This window comes from Aethalodelphis obliquidens, unplaced genomic scaffold, assembly GCF_003676395.1.
Source record: "Aethalodelphis obliquidens isolate GAN/ISIS:26980383/991018 unplaced genomic scaffold, ASM367639v1 scaffold53, whole genome shotgun sequence".
Classification (NCBI taxonomy): Eukaryota; Metazoa; Chordata; class Mammalia; order Artiodactyla; family Delphinidae; genus Aethalodelphis; species Aethalodelphis obliquidens.
In genome coordinates, this window is record NW_020837997.1 from 6,256,399 (window position 1) to 6,278,062 (window position 21,664).

At 45.8% G+C, this 21,664-nt stretch overlaps 1 protein-coding gene across 4 annotated transcripts; it reads left to right on the top strand.

Moving 5' to 3' along the window:
• The first annotated feature begins 7,781 nt into the window (after positions 1 to 7,781).
• Positions 7,782 to 21,162, top strand: CLEC17A (C-type lectin domain containing 17A). 4 transcript variants are annotated; one of them, XM_027085005.1, is made up of 12 exons: positions 7,782 to 7,892; positions 8,035 to 8,109; positions 10,082 to 10,114; positions 10,197 to 10,247; positions 10,331 to 10,372; positions 10,547 to 10,588; positions 11,218 to 11,358; positions 11,444 to 11,506; positions 13,549 to 13,644; positions 13,855 to 14,006; positions 17,284 to 17,393; positions 19,877 to 21,162. In XM_027085005.1, exons 1-12 carry the CDS (start codon positions 7,850 to 7,852, stop codon positions 20,007 to 20,009), a joined length of 981 nt encoding a protein of 326 aa, XP_026940806.1. In that variant the 5' UTR covers positions 7,782 to 7,849; the 3' UTR covers positions 20,010 to 21,162. The 4 variants fall into 4 exon arrangements, with proteins under 4 accessions (XP_026940806.1, XP_026940807.1, XP_026940804.1 ...); XM_027085006.1 differs by lacking the exon at positions 7,782 to 7,892 and adding an exon at positions 19,322 to 19,337 and having other exon boundaries at positions 7,902 to 8,109; positions 19,877 to 19,982; XM_027085003.1 differs by lacking the exon at positions 7,782 to 7,892 and having other exon boundaries at positions 7,902 to 8,109.
• Positions 21,163 to 21,664: the final 502 nt, after the last annotated feature.

Genomic DNA, 21,664 nt, shown 5'->3' on the forward strand with positions numbered 1-21,664 from the left:
CCCCTCTGCCTCTCTTTTTCTGTGTGTCAGCTGCTCACCTAGAGGCCAGAGCTGGGAGGAGACCCAGAGTGGCAAATCACGGTGCCAGCTCACTTTCCCTGCGTGATCTTGGGAAGTGACTTCCCTTTCAGAGATGCAGTTTACTCATCTGTAAAATGGGTCCCTACTAAACAGCTCCCACCCCCTTCATGGTTTTATTTTCCTTATTAGCACTTACCGCCCTCTAACCTGAGATCTATATATTTGACTTAGTATTTAACTTGTTAACTGTTGGTCTCTCCTCTTGAAGGTCAGCTCTACAGAGCAGGGAATTTTACCTGTCTTGTTCACCGCTGTATTTCTGCACCTAGAAGGGTACTGGCACACAGCGGGGTTTTAGTAAATACTTGTCAAAAATCAACAAATGAATAAATGAACAGGGTGGTTTGGAAGAACCAGTTGGTCAACCAGTTGATGGTTGCCTGAAAAGCGCTTCCTGCCGGGCACCTAGGAGGTATCCAGTACGCGCATGCGCTATTATCACTTTCATCTGGGTGGCGCTCTCTAACTAGAAGGCCCACCAGAGGGGACTCCCACGACCAGTCGTTTCACTAGAGGATGAAGAGGTCCAAGCCAGGGATGACTCTGGGTGGGTGGGGATGTGGACCTACATCTGTCCTGAGGTCCCTGGACGCAGATGCTTCAGCTTGGTCTGTCCATACTCAGAGTTGGAGATCTGAGGGGGGATAATATTAGAGTGAGGGTGGTATTCAGGGGTGAGGGAGGGGCCGGGCCTCAGTCACCCGTGCCCCACAGTCTTCCTGTTTTTCTTCTTCTACCAACCATCTGATGAGACCTTACTGTGTTCCCCGCCCGCATCCCCAGGTGCCCTGCATCACTGCCCACAGCTTCCCCGCCCCTCCTTCCTCTTTCCCGGGCCACTGCCATCTGCGCAGAGGCTTCTGCTCTGCCCCGGGCAGGGGCTGCATTAGCATTTTGTGGGCGGAACAGCCTCGGAGGCCCCAGGTGGGGCCGGGGATGGAGAAGAACATTCTGGGCGGAGTTTGCGCCTCGCCTCGGTCCGCTGCATGGGAGGTCGGAAGCTCTGGGTACTTTAGTTCCGGAGAGGAGGAAAAATAAATTAGCTTGGCCTAGACAGTCCCTGGGGAAGACCTGGCCTCGGTCCGTGGTAGTGACCAGAGGCGCGCCTGTAATCCAGGAGCTGCCCCGGGATTCTGCTGCCTGCGTGTCGGGCTGCTGGCTGGTGGTGGAGGACCAGCGAGCCTGGAGTGGCCTGGCCTTAGGGTTTGGTGGGCAGGACCGTCACTCATTCATTCAACAAACATCCTATTGGACACAATGTGTGTGATAAGATGGTGATAACTGTTAAGGACAAACGTAATGAATGGAGTGTATGGAGAAGGGTGGGCTTGGAACTTCAGTTTTAGAAAGTTTCACTGAGAAGGGGACATTGGATCTCAGACTCCCTGTTTCTCGAAGACACCAGGAGCTTGCTGTCCTCAGGGCCTTTGCACAGACTAGAATGCTTTTCTTCCAGATAGGTACAGGGCTTTACCCCACCTTCTTCAGTTGATTTCAACTGTCAGGTCTTTCCTGATCACCTCCTTCTCCTCCCCCCCTTCCTCCCCCCTCCTTCTTTTAAAATTGATATATAATTCACATATAACATTATATTAGTTTCAGGTGTACAACATGATGCAATATTTGTATATATTGTGAAATGGTCTTATTAAATTAAAATTAAGTCTTATTAACATCCATCCATTACGGCACCGTTACCCTTTTTTTTTTTTTTCTTGTAATGAGAACTTTCAAGAGATACTCTGTGAAAGCAGTGTTATTTCAGGGCATGGATCAGGTATATGTTCTGTAATGCATATAAGGAAGTGTTTGTAGACACACAAGATGGTTCTAAGAGTGCTAATTGCTCAGCAAGATTAGATGAGTCTTACATCAGTAAATAACGTGCTGACCATTTTTTATTGCATGTAGTGGTGTATTTAACAGCTCATGTATAAAAACGTTTTTTTTTTGAGTGTTCCTTGATCATCCAGTTGTGAACAGTATTACTTTAGTGAATGGATGTGCAGACAGTTCTGTAATGCATGTAGAGGAGTGCCGAGAAACACAGATAAGAAAGATGTTCCCAAAACTGTTACTTGAAAAAGAAAGAAAAAAACTCTATTTGCAACTTTCAAATAGACCCAATCACCTTATTTATTTATTTATTTTTGGCCACGCCTAGTGCTTTGCGGCTTGTGGGATCTTAGTTCCCCCACCAGAGCCACAGCAGTGAGAGTGCTGAGTCCTAACCACTGGACCGCCAGGGAACTCCCCCATCACCTTCTTAAACATAAGTGTTTAATGCCCTACAATTCCTTCTTAGCACTGCTTTAGCTGCACCCCACATATTTTGATAGGGTACGTTTTCACTTTCATTCAGTCAAAACTATTTTTAGTTTTGACTTCCTGTCTGACCCATGATTTAATTTCCAAATACGTATGGATTTTCCAGATATCATTCTGTGATTTCTAGTATACTTTGGTTCTGGTCCAAGACCATGCTTTGTATCATTTCCATTCTGTGATCTTCCTTACTATTGCAACAGTCCCGCCCCATGCACACCTGATTCCTCTTGTCTGCTTTATTTTTCTTCTTTTTTCTGCTTATGCCTATCTAACAACATTTCTAAGGTCTGTTTTTTTATTGAAGTATAGTTGATTTACAATATTATATTAGTTTCAAGTGTACAACATAGTGATTCAATATTTTTATAGATTATACTCCATTTAAAGTTATTACAAAATAATTGCTAATTTCCCTGTGCTGTACAATATATCCTGTTTCTTATTTATTTTATTCATAGTAGTTTGTATCTCTTAATCCTCTACCCCTATTTTGCCCCTCCCCTCTTTCCCTCTCCCCACTGGTAACCACTAGTTTGTTCTCTATATAAGGTATTTGTTTATTTTATTCATTATATCTCTCCCTGTTTCTAAGCCCAAGGGTAGGGATTTTTGTTGTTATTCACCGATGTCTCCCTAGTACCTAGAACAGAGCCTAACACATAGTAGGTGGTCAGTACATATCTGTTGAATAGATGAATGAACAACTGAATCCCCAATCTCCATTGGACATATCAGGAGACCTCTGCTCAGAGATATTGTTCTACTTCCCTGAGGTCACGTAGCAAGAATGCGGCAGAGCCGGGTCAGCCTGGGCCCATGGCTTTATGTTATTATACCCAGTTGACAGGACTGGATTTCACTACCAGTTCCTGCACACCTACTGTGTGCCAAGTCTCGAGACATGGCCTTGGCCATGTGGCCGTCACCCTCACATAGTGAGACCATCCAACCTTCACCACACTTACCTTGCCCAGGCCCACCCACCTTAAAGGATGCCCTTGATGGCCAGAGATGCTATCAGTCCTCTTGGTTGGTGTATCCCCCATCCCTTCCTTATCCGTCCACCCTGACCCCCCCATATCCATCTGGAATCTGATACTTGTTGTGTATACTCAGTGGGTATTTGCTGGGCAGACAGACTCTTCCTTCTCAAACAAGTCTCCATTTCCCCATCTGTAGAATGGGAACAGCACACCCACACCTCATGCAGGTGGGAGAGGTTCAGGATGTTACATCATGGGAACGGGGCGGGGGGAAGCCCAGCCCCTGGGGTGAGCTTTTCCTGGAGAGGGAGGCTGGTCTGCTGCTGCCCTCCCACCTCAAGTAGGGCTGGGGCCACCCCCCTCCGCATGTGCTGGGGAAGAGTTTCCGCTGGCGGAGACTGTGGATTGCTTATATTGAGACTGTGAGGTGAGAAATAAATTCCATCTCATTTAAGCCACTCTTGTTCTGAATCTCCGTTACAGCGACCCCGCCCAATTTTCTAACTTGTACATGGACGGGCCTGACGGGATTTCCTTGTTGTTTAAGCCAATCTGAGTTGCATTTCCTTTTACTTTAATGGAAAACCCCTCAAAAGAGTAATTGGGGTCTTGCCCTTTGGGGTATGTAATATGCTATGCTTGCTGTAAAAAATTACCACAAATTTAGTGGTTTAAAACAACGGAAATGAATTCTTTTATAGTTCTGGAGGTCAGAAGTTCAAAGTTGTTTCATGTGGCTGAAACCAAGTTATCAGCAGGACCACTCTCCCTCAGAGGCTTCGAGAATGGGAGAATCTGTTTTCTAGCCTTTTCCAGATTCTAGAGCTGCCTTCCTTGGCTCATGGCCCCTTCCTGCATCTTCAAAACCACCAGCATAGCATCTAGAGTTGAGACACAGAGATGCACAGAGAAAAAGGCATGTGAAGACGGAGGCGGAGATTGGAATGATGTGGCCACAAGCCAAAGAGTGCCAGGAAACCCTAGAAGCTGGAGAGGCAAAAAGGATCCTCCCCTAGTGCCTTTGGAGGGAGCATGGCCCTGCCCACACCTTGATTTCAGACTCTATTTTTTTCCCAAGAAAAATTATATATTAATGCAATGTTTAAAAAAAAAGTGAAAGAAAATTGTGGTAAAGAAATTATCAAAAGTTTAAATAAAAACAGTTATGGTTGTTTTTCTTCCAGCTTTACTGAGGTATTGTTTTTTTCAAATTAAATTAATTAATTAATTTGGCCGCGTTGGGTCTTTGTTGCTGCGCACGGGCTTTTCTCTCTAGTTGCGGCGAGTGGGGGGCTACTCTCCATTGCGGTGCGCGGGCTTCTCATTGCAGTGGCTTCTCTTGTTGCGGATCACGGGCTCTAGGTGCGTGGGCTTCAGTAGTTGTGGCACGCGGGCTCGGTAGTTGTGGCTTGTGGGCTCTAGAGCACAGGCTCAGTAGTTGTGGCACACGGGCTTATTTGCTCCGCGGCATGTGGGATCTTCCCGGACCAGGGCTCGAACCTGTGTCCCCTGCCTTGGCAGGAGGATTCTTAACCACTGCACCACCAGGGAAGTCCTTCTGAGATATTCTTGACAGTCAAAATTGTATGTATTTAAGGTGTACAACCTGATAACCCAATATACATGTATATTGTGAAATATTCACCACAACCAAGCCAGTCAACGTACCCATCACTTCAAAGTTAACGTTTTCCTTTTATTTATTCTTTTTTTGTGTTAAGAACACCCAAGATCTACCCTCTTAGCAGGTTTCCAGTACACAATACAATGTCAACTATAGTCACATTGTAGTTTTCTAGAACATATTCATCTTGCACAACTGAAACTTTGTACCCATTGACCAACATCTACCCATTTTTTCCCTCCCTCCAGCCATGGGCAACCATCTCCCTGCTTCTATGAGTTTGCCCCCATAAAGGGGGCAAGGGCAGAAGTGGGTAGACCTAGGTGGAGGCTATTACTGCAATCCAGGTGAAAGAGGATGATGGCTAAGACCAGGAGGTGAAAAGGACTCAGATGCTGGATATACTGTGAAGGTGGAGCCAACCAGAATTACTAACAGATGGGTCACATTTCCAGTTATCTAGGGTGTCAAGAAACCACCCCAAATGTGGTGGCATAAAATAATCACTTCATCTGCTCATGGATTCTGTGGGACAGAGCATGGTAGGGACAGCTTGTTTCTGCTCTATGACGTCTGGGGCCTTGGATGGGAAGACCCAAAGGGCTGGATGTGACTCTAACTCTCCTGGGGGCTGGAATCATTGGGAGGTGCCTTCACGTATATGTCTGGCACCTGGGCTGGGATGACTTGAAATCTGGCCTCAACTGGGATTGTTGAGCCAAGCACCTCCACGTGGCTTGGGCTTCCTCACAAAATGTCAGCTGGGAGCACATGTTCTGACAGAGCCAGGTGGAAGCTGCGTGGCAGCTGTCCCTTGTGCCACATTTTGTTGGTTATAAGAGAGTCACTAAGGCAAGCCCAGATTTAAAGGGAGGATAATTAGACTCTACTTCTTGATGGAGTGGCATGGTCACCTCGCATCAGAACATGTAGGACATGAGCTATTGTTGCAGCCATCTTTTGAAAACGTAATGTGCCACAGCCGTGGAATGAGAGAGAAGGGAGGCGTCATGGATGATTCTAGAGCTGTTGGCCCCAAAGGCTGATGGTGGTCGTTTTGAGAAACATAGGCAGGCTGCTTTCTTGGGCCTCAGTCTGGTTATTCCACCTCTTTCACGAGGCTCACAGGAAACTCCCACATCCTTGATGTGCCAAAAGACGCAGCCACTCCTATTGCAGCCCTTTCCCCTATGTCTGTCATTTCACTTCATGCTGTTTTGGGTGTGAATCAAAACCTCATCCCTTGGTTTCCCCATAGGGTAGACAGACCTCCCTCTCTCTCTCTCTTTAACTTTCACTTTTTAAATACCCTCCAGTCGATGTCAAGTTCAGGATGAAAAACACTCCTTTGCAAGTTCTGTGCATATGACTGTGGTAGGCAGCCTTCAAGATGGCCTCCAGATGATGCCTACCTGTTGGTATTTATGTCCTCGTGTGGTTTCCTCCCACAGTGACTCAAAGCTGGTCCATGTGATAAATATAGTAGAGATCATAGTTTGTGATTTGTGAGGCTAGATCATACAAGGCTTTGTGGCTTCCATTTTGGCCTATGCCATGTTGTGAGGATACTCAATCAGCCCTTGGGAGAGGCTCACATGGCGAGGAACTGAGGCCTCCTGCCAACAGCCATGGGAGTGTACCATCGTGGAGGAGATCCTCTAGCCCCAGCCTAGCTTTCTGATGACCGCAACCCTGGGCAACATCTTGACTGAAACCTTATGAAAGATCCCGAGCCAGAACCACACAGCTGCTCTTGAATCCCTGAGCCTCAGAGACTGTGAGATAATACATGCCTACTGTTTTTTTTTTTTTTTTTTTTTTTTGGCGGTACGCGGGCCTCTCACTATTGTGGCCTCTCCCGTTGTGGAGCACAGGCTCCGGACGCGCAGGCTCGGTGGCCATGGCTCACGGGCCCAGCCGCTCCACAGCATGTGGGATCTTCCCGGACCGGGGCACGAACCCATGTCCCCTGCATCGGCAGGCGGACTTTCAACCACTGAGCCACCAGGGAAGCCCCCTACTGTTTTTTTTTTTTTTTTAAAAATATGTATGTATTTATTCATTTATTTGGTTGCGGCAGGCAGGCTCCTTAGTCGCGGCATGCGAACTCTTAGTTGTGGCATGCATGTGGGATCTAGTTCCCTGACCGGGGATCGAACCCGGGCCCCCTGCATTGGGAGCGTGGAGTCTTAACCACTGTGCCACCAGGGAAGCCCCCCCCTACTGTTTTTTTAAGTCATGAAGTTTTGGGGTAATTTGTTATGTAGCCACAGTGAGCCTAAAACTTCACTGTGGGAATGTGGGAGTACTTAGCACCGATTACTTCAATGTCTTGTTGTAAATGTCAACCCCTCTGGGAGGCCTCCCCTGACCACCTCTCTACATTAGCCCCCATCCTATCCCTTTACCCTGTTTTATTTTATTTTAAGATAATACTTAGTTACTATTGGAAATAAAATTAAAAACCAAACCATATTGCTTATTTCTATATTTCTTTATAGGTTTATTGTCTCTCCTGTCTCAATTGACGTTTCATGAAGGAAGGAGCTTATCTATTTTTCACCCAGGGCTTGGTGCCGTGTAGGAACTCAAGTGCAGGGGCTGTTGTCATTGTTATTTCTATGCATGAATCCAAACTGGGGAGAAGAATAAGTGTGTGTGTGTGTGTGTGTGTGCGGTCTGTGGTGTTCCCCTCAAGATAGATTTGCATGTTCTTGACTTTTAAAGAAAAAAGGAACTGAGAAAAACCCTAGTCACCTGAGTTGAGGACACAAGGAGAAGAAGCTGTCGAGCTCTGCCTGCTTCTTCTCAGGTTCCTGTGTTAGCTGCAGTCATGTGCACCCTGTATACTAACTCTGGGTGCAGGGACCTGCCAGGTATGGCCCTGGTCAGGCATGGGCTGGAGACCAGGGGTGGTCAGGACCCAGGTTTCAGTATTCCCACCTTGGGGCCAGAGACCAGGGTGTGAGGGACAGAGGAGGGAATGGGCTGGGCTCTCACTTGCCTTTCCTCTGGAAGGGCCCAGAGAAGAGGAGGATGATGATGATTATGAGAACACGGCACCACCGTACAAGGACCTTCCTCCCAAGCCAGGTAAGAGGACCTCTCAGAGGCCAGGTGAAGAGATGTGTGATTTGAGGGATGAGGTTGGGGAACAGACTCCCCAGGGGGAACTAGCTGGGCACTGCAGACATACATGGTCAGCCTGCCCATACTGGGCACCATGATGGTGGGAGTATCCATGCGTCCACCCTGAGGGTCTCTCAGTCTGATGGGGGGAGGCAGTTTTGGGCATAGTCTTGGGTGAGCAGGTCTGAGAGGGGAGGGATTATGAAATTGGGGAAATCCTGAGGGTAATTGAGGGGTCTGCCTGCACTAGTGGGAGGATTCGGGGTCAGATGAGGGGACATTGGAGTGAGACTTGAGGGATGAACAGGAGTTTGTTAAGAAGAGAAGCCCAGAAAAGAACAGGTGGATGCAAAGACCCCGAGACATGAAAGCCAGTATTTCAGAAGCTGTAAGTGGACTGTTGTCTCTCCAACCTCTTCGCATTCACACCCAGGGCCCAAATTTGCCTTTAGACTTGGGTGGGCCATGCCTGGCCAGGGACTCAACAAGAGTCCAATAAGTGTATATAAAAGTGGAGGCTTTGGGTCCAGTGGTTGGGACTGGGTGCTTTTACTGCCATGGCTTGGGTTTCACCCCTGGTTGGGGAACTGAGATCTCGCAAGCTGCGTGGCAGGGCCAAACGGAAAAATAACAGTGGAGGCTTTGAGGTTTCCCTGAGTAAACTCCCACCAGGGGAAGCCCCTGGGCTCTGCTTTTTGACTGTCCGTCTCCAAATCCGTCTTGGTCCCAGCATGGTCCCCAAGCCCAACCCGAAGACCCACTCCATCGCTGTCTTCAAGGCCAACCCTTCCCCAAATTTAGGTCCCACCCCCATCTCCAAATGCAGCCCCATCTCCAACCCATCTCCTGTCCAAATCAAAACTATCACCAAGCCCCAACAGAACTACAACCCAACCTCAACTTCTCCCCCATTCCCCAATGCAGCTACAGCCCCATTCTTCACCCCAACTACACCCTGAATCACAAACCTACTCCCATGTCCATCACTATCCCTGACCCTTCTTCAACCCCATCATCTCAATCCAAACCCTCATCCCAACCTTAACTTTGACTCTATTCCCATACCCAAACTCACTTGTGTCTTTAACTTAGGGGGATCAACTGTCCCAGTTTGTGCAGAGATGAAAGATTTCTTGGAATGTGGGACTTCCTGTTTTAAAATTAGGAAAGTCCTGGGTCATTCAGGATGGTTGGTCACTGTATCTTAATCCTGTCCCTATCCCTAAGCCCAATTCCATTCTCATGCACAACCCCATCCCTAACCCTCCATTGCAATCTCAATCCTGTTTCTTTTTTCTTTTTTTTGGCCACACTATGCGGCATGCGGGATCTTAGTTCCCTACCCAGGGATTGAACCTGTGCCCCCAGCAGTGGAAGTGCGGAGTCCTAACCACTGGACCGCTAGGGAAGTCCCTCTTTTTTTAAAAAAAAAAAAATTAATTAATTTTACAATAGGTCCTTGCTGGTCATCTATTTTATTTTTATTTATTTATTTGAAAATATTTATTTATTTATTTGACTGCACTGGGTCTTAGTTGCGGCATGCGGGATCTTCCTTGTGGTGTGCGGGCTCTTCATTGCAGCGTACAGGCCTCTCTCTAGTTGTGGCATGCAGGTTCCAGAGAACGTGGGTTCAGTAGTTGCAGTGCGTGGCCTCTCTATTTGTGGTGCATGGGCTCCAGAGGGTGCGGGCTCAGTAGTTGCAGTACGCAGGCTTAGTTGCCCCACGGCATGTGGGATCTTAGTTCCCCAACCAGGGATCAAACCAGCGCCCCCTGCATTGGAAGGTGGATTCTTAACCACTGCACCACCAGGGAAGTCCCAGTCATCTATTTGAAATATAACAGTGCGTACATGTCAATCCTGTTTCCATCACTGCCTTTCCACCTCATTCCCATCCTTGGACCAGTTGTAATGCTGAGCTTCTCTTTGCCAGGTTGGACGGCTCCACCAAGGCCTCCAAGGGCAGGTGAGCTGGGGCTGGGGGTACAGGAGACCCAGTGCTGGCTTTATCCTGATCTGGGCCTGAGCAACCATTCCTTCCTCCTCAGGAAAGAAAACAGAGAACCCCCCACTTCCCTGCAAGCTCCTGAAGAACACAGGTGAGCATCTAGAGCTGGGACCTTCCTATTCACTTGGCTGAAGCCCTGCTCTGCATGACTGTTGTCTTTCTGACCCCTTCCAGGCCTGAACCTCACCCCTGTCACCTGCACAACTCCTCAACTGGGTGAGCAGTGGGAATACCCATTACGAAGCCTGAGAGCGGACACTTGGAAGTCCTCCCTCCAGTCCCCCAATTCTGACCAAAGAACAAATCAGAGGGCTTGGGGGGAGGTTGTTGATCTTGGAAGATGAAGTCTTTCAGTGACTTCTGAATAAACCTCTCTTGCCTTTCTCCCAGGCACTGATCTTGTACATCCTCCATCCCAGCTGCCTATAGCCAGTAAGTCCTTTAGGTTTACCTCTATCTCCCTTCTCATGGTGGCCAGTGTATTTGAGACCTATAGCTCTGGCGTGAGACCCTGGTAGAGAAACATTTCCTTTCAGAAGCTCCTCCTTTCTGAATCTAAACCAGACCCCCAGGGACCCAGGATATCCACCAAGTACTCTTCAAGCCCTACCTCCCGCTTGCCTATAAGTTATGGGAAATGTTCTCTGTCCCAGATGCAAGGGTCCACAGCTTGGGCCACCGGGGAGCAGCTTGGGCAGGGGCTGCTGGAGTGCATCCTAAATGTTAAGAGAAGAGCTGGGTCCAAGTTATGCATGACCTCTCCAAGCCCTCAGTTCACTTATTTGCAAAATGGGAATACTATTTATATCTACGTCATAAGGGGGAGGAGCCAGTAAAATAATAAGGGTGTGACAGAATGTGTGGCGTATTGTATATTCCACAAATGCTCTGGGCTTCTTTAGCATTTTCTCTCCCTGATATTCTCTTGCTGACCCCACCTGGTGATATAGTCATGACCATAGTCATTTGCCCCCCCTGCTCTTGGAGGAAAGCTCAAGGGTCCATTCCTCACTATCTGAAGCACCAGCATCAGTCTCTCTGTCCCCATCTCTTCCCCCCAGCCACTCCAGTGCCCTGGATCAGTCAGAAGTCCGGAGGTCTTAGGTGTTACCAGGAGGAGAGACTGATGGTGTACGTGTGTCTGCTGGTGGTGGTGTCACTGCTCATGGGCTGCACTGGTCTGGCTGTTACCCTGATTAAATGTGAGTAAGGTGAGGATGGGGCATGCAGAGAAATTGGGGAAGGGGTATGGGAGGACTTGGGCTCAAGCTGGACTCCTTCTCATAGACCGGGAGGTGGTGGAAGAGCTGAGGATGTTAACCTTTCAGCAGATGGCATGGCGAGCAAATGGTGAGTGCTTTCAATCATCCCTTCAAACCATGCGTATTGAGCACGAACATGACCAACCCCAATGCCATCTTTGCTAGGCACTGTGCTAGGTAGCAGGGTGGGGGATGGGTGGGTAAGATGGTGAACACATCAGACATAGTCCCTGTCCCTGTGGAGTGTGTGTGTGTGTGTGTGTGTGTCTAGACCTCCACTGTCCAATATGGCGACCATGAGTCACTGTGGTTGTTGAGCACTTGAAATGTGGTCATTTTGGATTGAGATATACTGTAAGCCTAAAATACATACGGGGGGCTTCCCTGGCAGTCCAGTGGTTAAGACTTCGCCTTCTAGTGCAGGGGGTGCGGGTTCCATCCCTGGTCGGGAAACTAAGATTCCACATGCCTCGCACCCAAAAAAACAAAAATGTAAAACAGAAGCAATAGTGTAACAAATTCAATACTTTGAAAATGGTCCACATCGAAAAAAATCTTAAAAAAAAATACATACAGATTTCATGGGAATTCCCTGGAGGTCCAGGGGTTAGGACTCAGCGCTTTCACTGCCTCGGGCCCGGGTTTGATCCTGCTTGGGGAACTAAGATCCTACAAGCCACGTGGCATGGCCAAAACAAAAAAACAGAAAACCAAAACCACAAAACAAACCAAAAAACCCAACCCAAAGATACATATTTCAAAGATTTGCTACAAAAATAATGTCAAATATATCAATAATAATGATAATCTTTAATACTGATTATACACTGAGATGCTAATATTTTGGATATGTTGAGATAAAACAAAAATGGCATTCAAATTAATTTTACTTTCTTTTGACTTTTAAAACACTAGAAAATTTAAAATTACCTATGTGGTTCACATCTTGTTTCTGTTGGACAGTACAAGCATAGACAGCCATTTACCAAATTATCATCCAAATGAAGGTAAAATTCCAAGTTTTGATGAATAGTCCGAAGGAAGAGGAAGGCAATTCTATGAAAAAATCTAACAAGGGGTCTTGACCTTATCTTTGAGAGTGTCATATAGAGTTTCGCTAGGGAAATGGTACTATAGCTGTGTGAAGGAAGAGAAGGAGTTAACTTGGTAAGGAGTTCAGGGTCTCAGGCATGTGCAAAGGCCCTGTGGTAGGAGGCGACATAAGTACAAGGGAGGAGAATGGTGAAATTGGGTAATTGAGAGATGCTGGATGCTTGGATGAGAGTTGTGGTTGTGGGGATGAAGAGTAGTAGGTGGAGTGGAAAGATTTAGGAGGTAAAATTGACCAGACTGGGGATGAGTGAGTGGGAATGGTGGTGAGTGAGAGGGAACAGTGTCAAGGATAACATATATGTTATCTATCTATCTGTCTATCTAAGATTTCTCTCTTGTCCAACTGAAGGGCCATCTAGTGGTGGCCCTGGGGAGTATTGGGAGAGGGCAAATTTGTGTGAAAGTAGTGGGAACACATACATTAGTTGTAGAAGAGGCTTTCAGTATGATTCCTGAAGTCTGAAAATTGCTCCATTCCACAATCCTTCACCCCACACTTCAGACCAAGCCACTTTTCCACTCAAAACCCATCAATGGCTTCTCACTGCCCGGAGTCCAACACAAAACCTTTAGCTTTGCATTTAAGGACCCAGACACCAGACCTCTTCCCACTTTGAGCTCAAACTCCTGTGAGGTTCTGCTTGACCTCTACTGCACCAGTCTTTCCCAACATGCTTGTCTCTGGACCTTTGCTTCCAAGGTGGCTCCTGCCTACTGAGCCTCCCCATCCCCTTAGAGATACGGAATCACCATTTTCCTTTAAAACCCACCTCCTGCAAGAAGCCCACCATCTTTACTCTTCCCCATGCCTCAGGGATTAATCTCTCCTTGGAGTCACATTAGGGCTCTTCTTGGGCACTGAGCATGTGTTTTTGAGTTTTACCATCACCCAGTAGAACATGGGTGCAGTGGGGGAACACAGCTCTTGCTGTTCTCTGGTGTGTCTGCAGTCAGTGATGGGTAGGTGGGTAGGTGGGGGTTTGGGTCTCTAACCCTACAGCCCATCCCTGCTGACAGTGACTGGCATGGCGGGGCTAGCCGGCCTGAAGAAGGACATTGAACGAGTAAGAGCTGACACCAACCAGTCCCTGCTGGAACTTCGGGGCTTATTAGGTGAGTGGGACTTGGGGAACTTCCCTGAGATGGGGGACATGGCAGAGCTGCTACACTGCATAAATCCATGGAAGTGATTCTTAGTGTAATCTATGTGAGTGGTGCCAACCTGGAGTGGAGCAGTGCATAGCCTGCACAACTGTACATGGCATACCATGTACATTACTCTGGTTCTGGGCCCACTCTGACAGAATCCTATCCTGTCCCCAGACTGTACCAGGGTCACCTGCCCTGAGGGCTGGCTCCCTTTTCAGGGTAAGTGTTACTACTTCTCTCCAAGCACCAAGTCATGGGATGAAGCCCGGAAGTTCTGCCAGGAGAATTACTCTCACTTGGTCATCATCAGTAACTTTGCTGAGCAGGTGAGCTGTCCCTACCAAGCCCTTGAGAACCAGCAGGGCCAGCCTGCCTCTCTTCTAGGATTTACATATCCTTCTCAGGCCTGGATGTAGAGAAACTGGAATTGCTTTTGAGTCACTAAAACTTTTTCTTTTTTAATAATATGTTTTATTTTAAAATTTATTTTTAATTAAAAAATATTTTTGGCTATGTTGGGTCTTCGTTGCTGTGCGTGGGGTTTCTGTAGTTGCGGCAAGCAGGGACTACTCTTCGTTGTGGTGTGCCCGCTTCTCATTGCAGTGGCTTCCCTTGCAGAGCATGGGCTCTAGGCATGCGGGCTTCAGTAGTTGCAGCACACAGGCTCAGTAGTTGCGGCACACGGACCCTAGAACATGTGGGCTTCAGTAGTTGTGGCTCATGGGCTCTAGAGCGCAGGCTTAGTAGTTGTGGTGCACGAGGTTAGTTGCTCCATGGCATGTGGGATCTTCCCATACCAGGGATCTAACCCGTGTCCCCTGCATTGGCAGGCAGATTCTTAACCACTGCGCCACCATGGAAGTCCCCACTAAAACTTTTAATATGAAGGTTAAGGGGGTATGCTTTGCTTGAGTTCAAATCCTGATTGTGTTTACTTATCCTCTCTGAGGCTCAGTTTTCCCTCTAACATGGAGATATAATATAATGGCTATCTCTTAGGTAGCACTTTCTATTCTCTAGGCTGTATTCTAAACATCTTACATGCATTCACATAATTCTAACAACAGCTCTATAAATTAGTGTGTGAGTCAGGAGACGTTATGTTATGCTGAAGTAACAGACAGTCCCTATAGCTCAATGATGGAAGTGTATGAGGCAAGTCATACACTGACTTTTAAAACTTCTACCTATGTGCACTCACAAAGAAAGTCCCATGGGCACTGCTATGCTTTAAGATGCAGGGAAAGACGGTTTCATCAATGTTTATGTAGAAGGAGAATTGGAATATGTGTAAATAACTTTAATGACTTAATACCACCAAAGCTAGGTGGTAAGACCATTTGTACACAGTATATATCATTACATATCAGTACTTCACAGATGAGGAAACTGAGGCATATTTCACTTAAGCAACTTGCTTGTTACAACTAGTAAGTGTCAGAGCTAGGATCTGAGCCCAGGAAGCTGGTTTCAAAGTCCGTGTTCTTGGCCATAAGCTTCATAGCACTATTTGATTAGTGTTTGCATGGTTTATCTTTTCCCATCCTTTTATTTTTAACCTGTCTATGTCATTATTTTAAAAGTAGATTTCTGGCTTCCCTGGTGGTGCAGTGATTGGGGATCCACCTGCCGATGCAGGGGACGCGGGTTCGTGCCCTGGTCCGGGAGGATCCCACATGCCGTGGAGTGGCTGGGCCCGCGAGCCATGGCCACTGGGCCTGCGCATCTGGAGCCTGTGCTCTGCGACAGGGGAGGCCACAGCAGTGAGAGGCCCGTGTACTGCAAAAAAAAAAAAAAAAAAGTAGTTTTCTTGTAGATAGCATGTAGTGGGGTCTTACATATATATTTTAAATTCAATCTGACAATCTCTGGCTTTTAATTGGTGTTTTAAGACCATTTACATTTAATGTAATTATTGATTTGGTTAGATTTAGGCCTACCATCCTATTTTTTTCCCTCTATTTTAAAAAAACTTTCTGTTTCATAGCATCATTTGTATGAGTAGGTAGTACAGAGGGTTTTTTTTGAGATTAAATTAGATGATGTAATTTAATTAGATGTAATAAGATGATGGGGAGGTATAAGTCATACTCCCTAAACTCAGGTGCATAAGAAATATAACTTTGTTTTCTTTAAATAACTCATTTCCTGCCTCTTTTGAGCTCCCATTATACCAGGAGGGTGGAAATTTTATCTGTCAGTTGAGATCTTCTATCTTTCTTCTGAGTAGGAACAGCTTATATGGGGTCAAGGCAGAGGGTAGTACATGTCTGGTCCTCAAGGTCTTTACTCCAAGCTGGTATCCACTGGGACATCCACTGGATGAATGATCCTGGACAAATTACTTAACTTCTCTCTGCCTCAATTTTCTCATCTATAAAATGGGGTTAACAATCCTTGCTTCAGTAGGTCACAATGAAGATCAAATGAGATATCTGTGCAAAGTGTGTAGGTCACTTATTAACTTATTAATTCAACGAACAATTTTTGAGCACCTACTATGTGCTGGGCACTATTCTAATTTGATGGACCAAGCAGCTCTTTTCTCTTTCTGGTTTCCTGATACTTCTCTGGGGCTTTACCCAGGCAACAGGGTCGAGGTACACTCTACTTTTTAGAGTTTTCATACCCATCTGAGGTTTTGGCCATCACCTCGGACTCTACCAGGGAATGAAATGCAGAGCCCTCTTTCTGGCACCCACCATGTCTACATCTCCATAATTTCCTTCATATTGCAATCTTTCCTCTCTACCTTTTAGGGAATCTTGGTCTTGAATAAGGTTGAGTGAATGAGATATGATTTGCATACAGCAAAATGCACAGATCTTAAGTGTACATTCACTGAGTTTTGGCATATGTATACACCTGTGTAACTGTCAACCCAGTCAAGATTTACAATGTTTCTACCACCCAGGGAGTTCTTTCATGCCCCTTTCCCAGTCACGCCACCCCCACCCTAGGGAACTACTTATCTGGTTTCCCTTACCATAGATCAGTTTGCCTGGAGAGGAGTTGCTTTAAATCATGATATTTTCATTTTCTTCCTAATATTTTGTATTTTGCCCAAGTCCTTTCTTTTCTCCCAAAGGCCTAGGCTTTGGAAATATAAAAGCCAGGAATCCCCATTCCTTTCCTTCCCCCGCCACCCAAGTTCTTCTGCCTGGATGCAGATGAGGACTGCAGGGTGGCGTGAAAGTACCAGGGAAATCAAGATATCACTTATTATTATTAAAATGTTCCTTAAATTATATAATGTTAAATGTTAAGATGTCATAGTACTTACTGCATGTCAGACACTGTTTCAAGCTCTTTATGCATACTAATTCATTCAACCCTCTCAATAACTCTATGAGGAGGTAGCTACTATTATCCCATTTTACAGAGGTGGAAACTGAGGCACAGAGTGGTTCATAGGTTTTGCAAGAAGGTGGCATGACTATTACCACTGAACATGCTCAAGTGGGAGGAATGTGTTGATCTTGTTCTGCATGCCATGGGGACTGGGAAGGGTATTGGGGTGGCACTCACAAGCCCTAAATGTGTGTGGGACAGAGCAGAGGGTGTGTAGAAGAACTGATGGCTGAATGAAGTTTGTACTTGCAGAACTTTGTGGCCAAGGCTCATGGCTCTCCTCGGGTATACTGGTTGGGGCTGAACGACAAAAACCGTGAAGGGGACTGGAGGTGGCTGGATGGGTCACCCATCACTTTCAGGCAAGTATCCAGGGCTCTTGGGATCTCTCTTCCTTGTAAGTCCTTGTGAAGTCCAAACCAGCAGATTCTTTAGAATTCCAGGCTGAGCTGGACTGGGAGGCACAAGGGTGCTTTTTTTTCTGATAGGACTTCTGGTGCCTGTACTTTAATTTTTCCTCCATTGAAACATCTCAACCTTTAGCACAACTGCTCAAACATATCAAGTCCCCAGACCAATGGTTGGGGGGAGAAAAAGGAAAAGGAGGCATGGCTATAGGGCAAGAGGAAGAGGAAGATTTTGATTTGCTAAAAGGATGAACAGGATCTCATTTTTTGGGCACTCTTTATATTAGCTCATTTATTTAATCTTCTTAATAATTCTGTAAAGTGAGTACCATTATTATCTCCATTTTGAAGGTATGGAAAATGAGGCACAGAGAGGTTAAGCAACCTTCCCAAGGTCAGACAGCTAGCAGGTGGCAGTGCCACCCAACCTGGCTTAAAACTCTATGCTCTTAGCCATTATGCTTTACTTTCTCAAGGAGTGTATGTATTTGTATTTTAAATAAATATTAACAAATTGTCCCCCATACTGGTTATACCAATTTATTCTCTCACCAGCTTGACTATAATTTTTTACCCACACATTCATCAAACTTTTGGAATTTTGTTGGTTTATATGTAGGTGAAAAATGGAAACCCAGTGTAGTATTAATTTGCATTTCTCTTATCCCTGAGGTTGGGTGTATTTTCATATGTTTAATAGCCATATGTATTAACTTTTCTGTGAATTATCTATTCATATCTTTTGTGTATTTTTTTATATTGTGGTTTTGGTCTTTTTCTTACTGATCTCTAGGAACTCTTTCTATATTAGAGATATTAGTGTTTTGTCTGGGGATTTTATTTTTTATTAAAGATTCCTGGAAGGAGGCAGAGCTCTGCAAATTGAGATGTCATGGCATGGTCTGGCACTGCAGGTGCTCAGCTCATATCCCTTCATGGGGCTGGTGAGGGCTCCCTCCAGCAGGGGGCATTGACTGCTAAAAGTTCACAGTTATGCTTTCTCCAGAGAGTTGGCTTCAGCTGAATGGAAGCCTGTTCAGCTAGGAGGTTACTCCACTCCCATTGGGGTCATGCCACAGAGAGTGACCAGTTAAGAGAAGCCTGGACCCCTTGTTTCAAGTTGGAATAACTCTGTGGTGCTATTCAAATTTCAGAGTTTCCTGTGGGATCAGGCTGAGGCTAGATCAGGCTGAACCTACATCCTTGCTCAATTCTATCTGCTGCCACATCCTGTTTCTCTCACTCCCTATCTCCTGAGGACAGCCCTTAATAAATCCTCTGCACCCGAATTGCCAAATCTGGCTCTGCTTTAAGACATGCTCTAAGACATTACAATACCTAGAAGGTTGGGAGGAACGTGGTATAACAGAAGTGTTCTTTGGAAGAGGAAGCAGAAACTGACCAGATGCAGGAAACAGATTCAGGGGCTGGGAGAATTTCTGGTGAACAGGAGGTGAGGCTGAGTTAGAACAGACAAGCTGCTGGGGTGAAGGGGATAATGCAGCATGTTTAGGTAATTCTGGAAGGCTGAGAAAAGATTTGGATGGCAGAAAGAGCCCTGAACAATGAAGGCCTTTCTTTTTCTTTTTTTTCCGATAGTCTTTTTTTTAAAATGAATAAACTTTATTCTTTTTTCTGTTATTATTTTTTTAAATTGAAGTATAGTTGATGTACAGTATTATATAAGTCACAGGGGTATAATATAGTGATTCACAATTTTTAAAGGTTATACTCCATTTATAGTTATTATAAAATATTGGCTATATTCCCTGTGTTGTAAAATATATCCTTGTAGCTTATTTATACCTAATAACTTGTACCTCTTTCTCTCCTACCCCTGTATTGCCCCTCCCCACTTTCCTCTCCCCACTTGTAACCACTAGTTGATTCTCTATATCTGTGAGTCTGTTTCTTTGTTGTTGTATTCACTAGTTAGTTGTATTTATTAGATTCCACATATAAGTGATATCATATAGTATTTGTCTTTTCCTGTCTGACTTATTTCACTCAGCACAATACCCTCCAAGTCCATCCATGTTGTTGCAAATGGCAAAATATCATTCTTTTTTTATGTCTGAGTCAGACTTTATTTTTTAGAGCAGTTTTAGATTTACAGAAAAATTGAGAAGAAGGTACAGAGAAGTAGTTCCCATATTCCTTCTGTCCCTCACACTTGTTTTCTATTATTAACACCTTGCATTAGTGTGGTGCATTTGTTACAAATGATGAACAAATATAGATACATTATTATGGCCTAAAGTCCATAGTTTACATTAGGGTTCGCTCTTTGTGTTGTACATTCTATGGGTTTTGACAAATGCATGATGTCATGTATCTACCATCACAGTATCATATAGAATAATAGTTTCACTGCCCTGAAAAACCCCCTGTGCCCCACCTATTCATCCCTCCCTATATGCACTTTTTCCTTTATCCAGCTTTTGGGACCCACAGGAACCCAACAACCTCCATGATGAGGACTGTGCCAGCATGAACAAAGGTGGCACCTGGAATGACCTCTCTTGCGACAAAACTACATATTGGATTTGTGAGCGGAAATGTTCCTGTTGAACCCAAGAGCTGAGGTTGGGTGGGGGTCCGTACCCGGTACCGCTTGGCTTTTGGACATGAGAACCTCCTGCCCTCTGAGAACTGATGTGGACGTGCCCAAGATGGAAACCAGCAGCCTGGATGTAGCGAGTTCCCTGGGGTGCAAGTCAGATCATTTCTAGGGCGAGGACTTGGGGGCTTGTTCAGTTGGATGGTGTCTTAGTCTGTTCAGCCTGCTGTAACAGAATACTGTAGAGTGGATGGCTTATAAATAACAGACATTTATTTCTCAAAGTTCTGGAAGCTTGTAAGCCCAGGATCAAGGCTCAGGGAGATTCAGTGTTTAGTGACGACCTGCTTCCTGGTTCATAGATGCCATCTTCTCACCGAGTCCTCACATCCTGAGAGGGGCGAGAGCTCTCTGCAGTCCCTTTTATAAAGACACTAATCCCATTAATGAGGGCTCCACCTCCATGACCTAATCACTCCCAAAGTCCCAACCTCCTAATAGCATCACATTGGGGGTTGGAATTTAACATATGAGTTTTTTTTTTGGGGGGGGGACATAAAACTCAGTCCATAGCAGATGGTGAGCTGGAGAGACACCAGGTCTTGGTAATGGTCTCCTAGTTCTGGGGTCTGGAGGAAAGTCACCAAGTCCCTGGCTCTTAGGAAATGATACTGATTCTGGGAGCTCCAGGTCTGGCACTGATTGAGCTGGAACAGAAAATACCCTGGCTCCTCTGGACCATGATATGCTGGGACTGGGATCCCTTACTGCCTACTTGATGCAGACCAGCTTCTGGGAAGCAGGTGGGGCAAAGTTATTCCTGACATGAAGCTTTTTCGATGTCCTGGGTGAGGTCTGCCCAAGCTAAGTGGTGGCATCAGACCTCTGCCAAGACATGGAACTTCTAGAAAGACAGACCAGCTGAATCATCCAGTGTGGCAGGCCACGTCTTGGTCAGATCCTCAGGACAATGGCGATATCTACCCACATGTGCCTTTAGGCTGTTTGTTGGTCTGTAAAGCTCTTTGATGAAGTAATTCACTTGACTTATGAGTGATGTTAAAGCTTCTCAAAATGCCAGTTCATTGTGTGGTCCTTGCCCACTGTGTCAGTTTGCTGGGGCTGCCATAATAAAATGCCATCAACTGGCTTAAACAACAGAAATGCATTGTCTCGCATTTCTGGAAGATGGAAGCCTGAGATCAAGGTGTTGGCGTGGCTGGTTTCTGGTGAGCTCTCTCTCCTTGGCTTGTGGATGGGCTGTCTTCTCTCTGTGTCTTCACGTGGTTTTCCCTTTGTAAGTGTCTGTGTCATAATCTCATCTTCTTTTTTTTAAAAAAAATATTTATTTATTTTTGGCCGCACGGCACGGCTTGAGGGATCTTAGTTCCCCGACCAGGGATTGAACCTGGGCCCCTGCAGTGAAAGTGAGGAGTCCTAACCGCTGGACCACCAGGGAATTCCCATTGTCTTCTTCTTTTAAGGACACCAGACATATTGGATTAGAGCCCACCCTGATGACATGATTTAATTTAATTACCTCTTTGGACACTTTATCTCCAAAGTCTCCACATTCTGAGGTGCTGGGGGTTAAGACTTTAACATGTGAATTTTGGGAGGGGGGTGCACAATTCAACCCACTAAATGCCAGAGGTGTCCTTCCCAG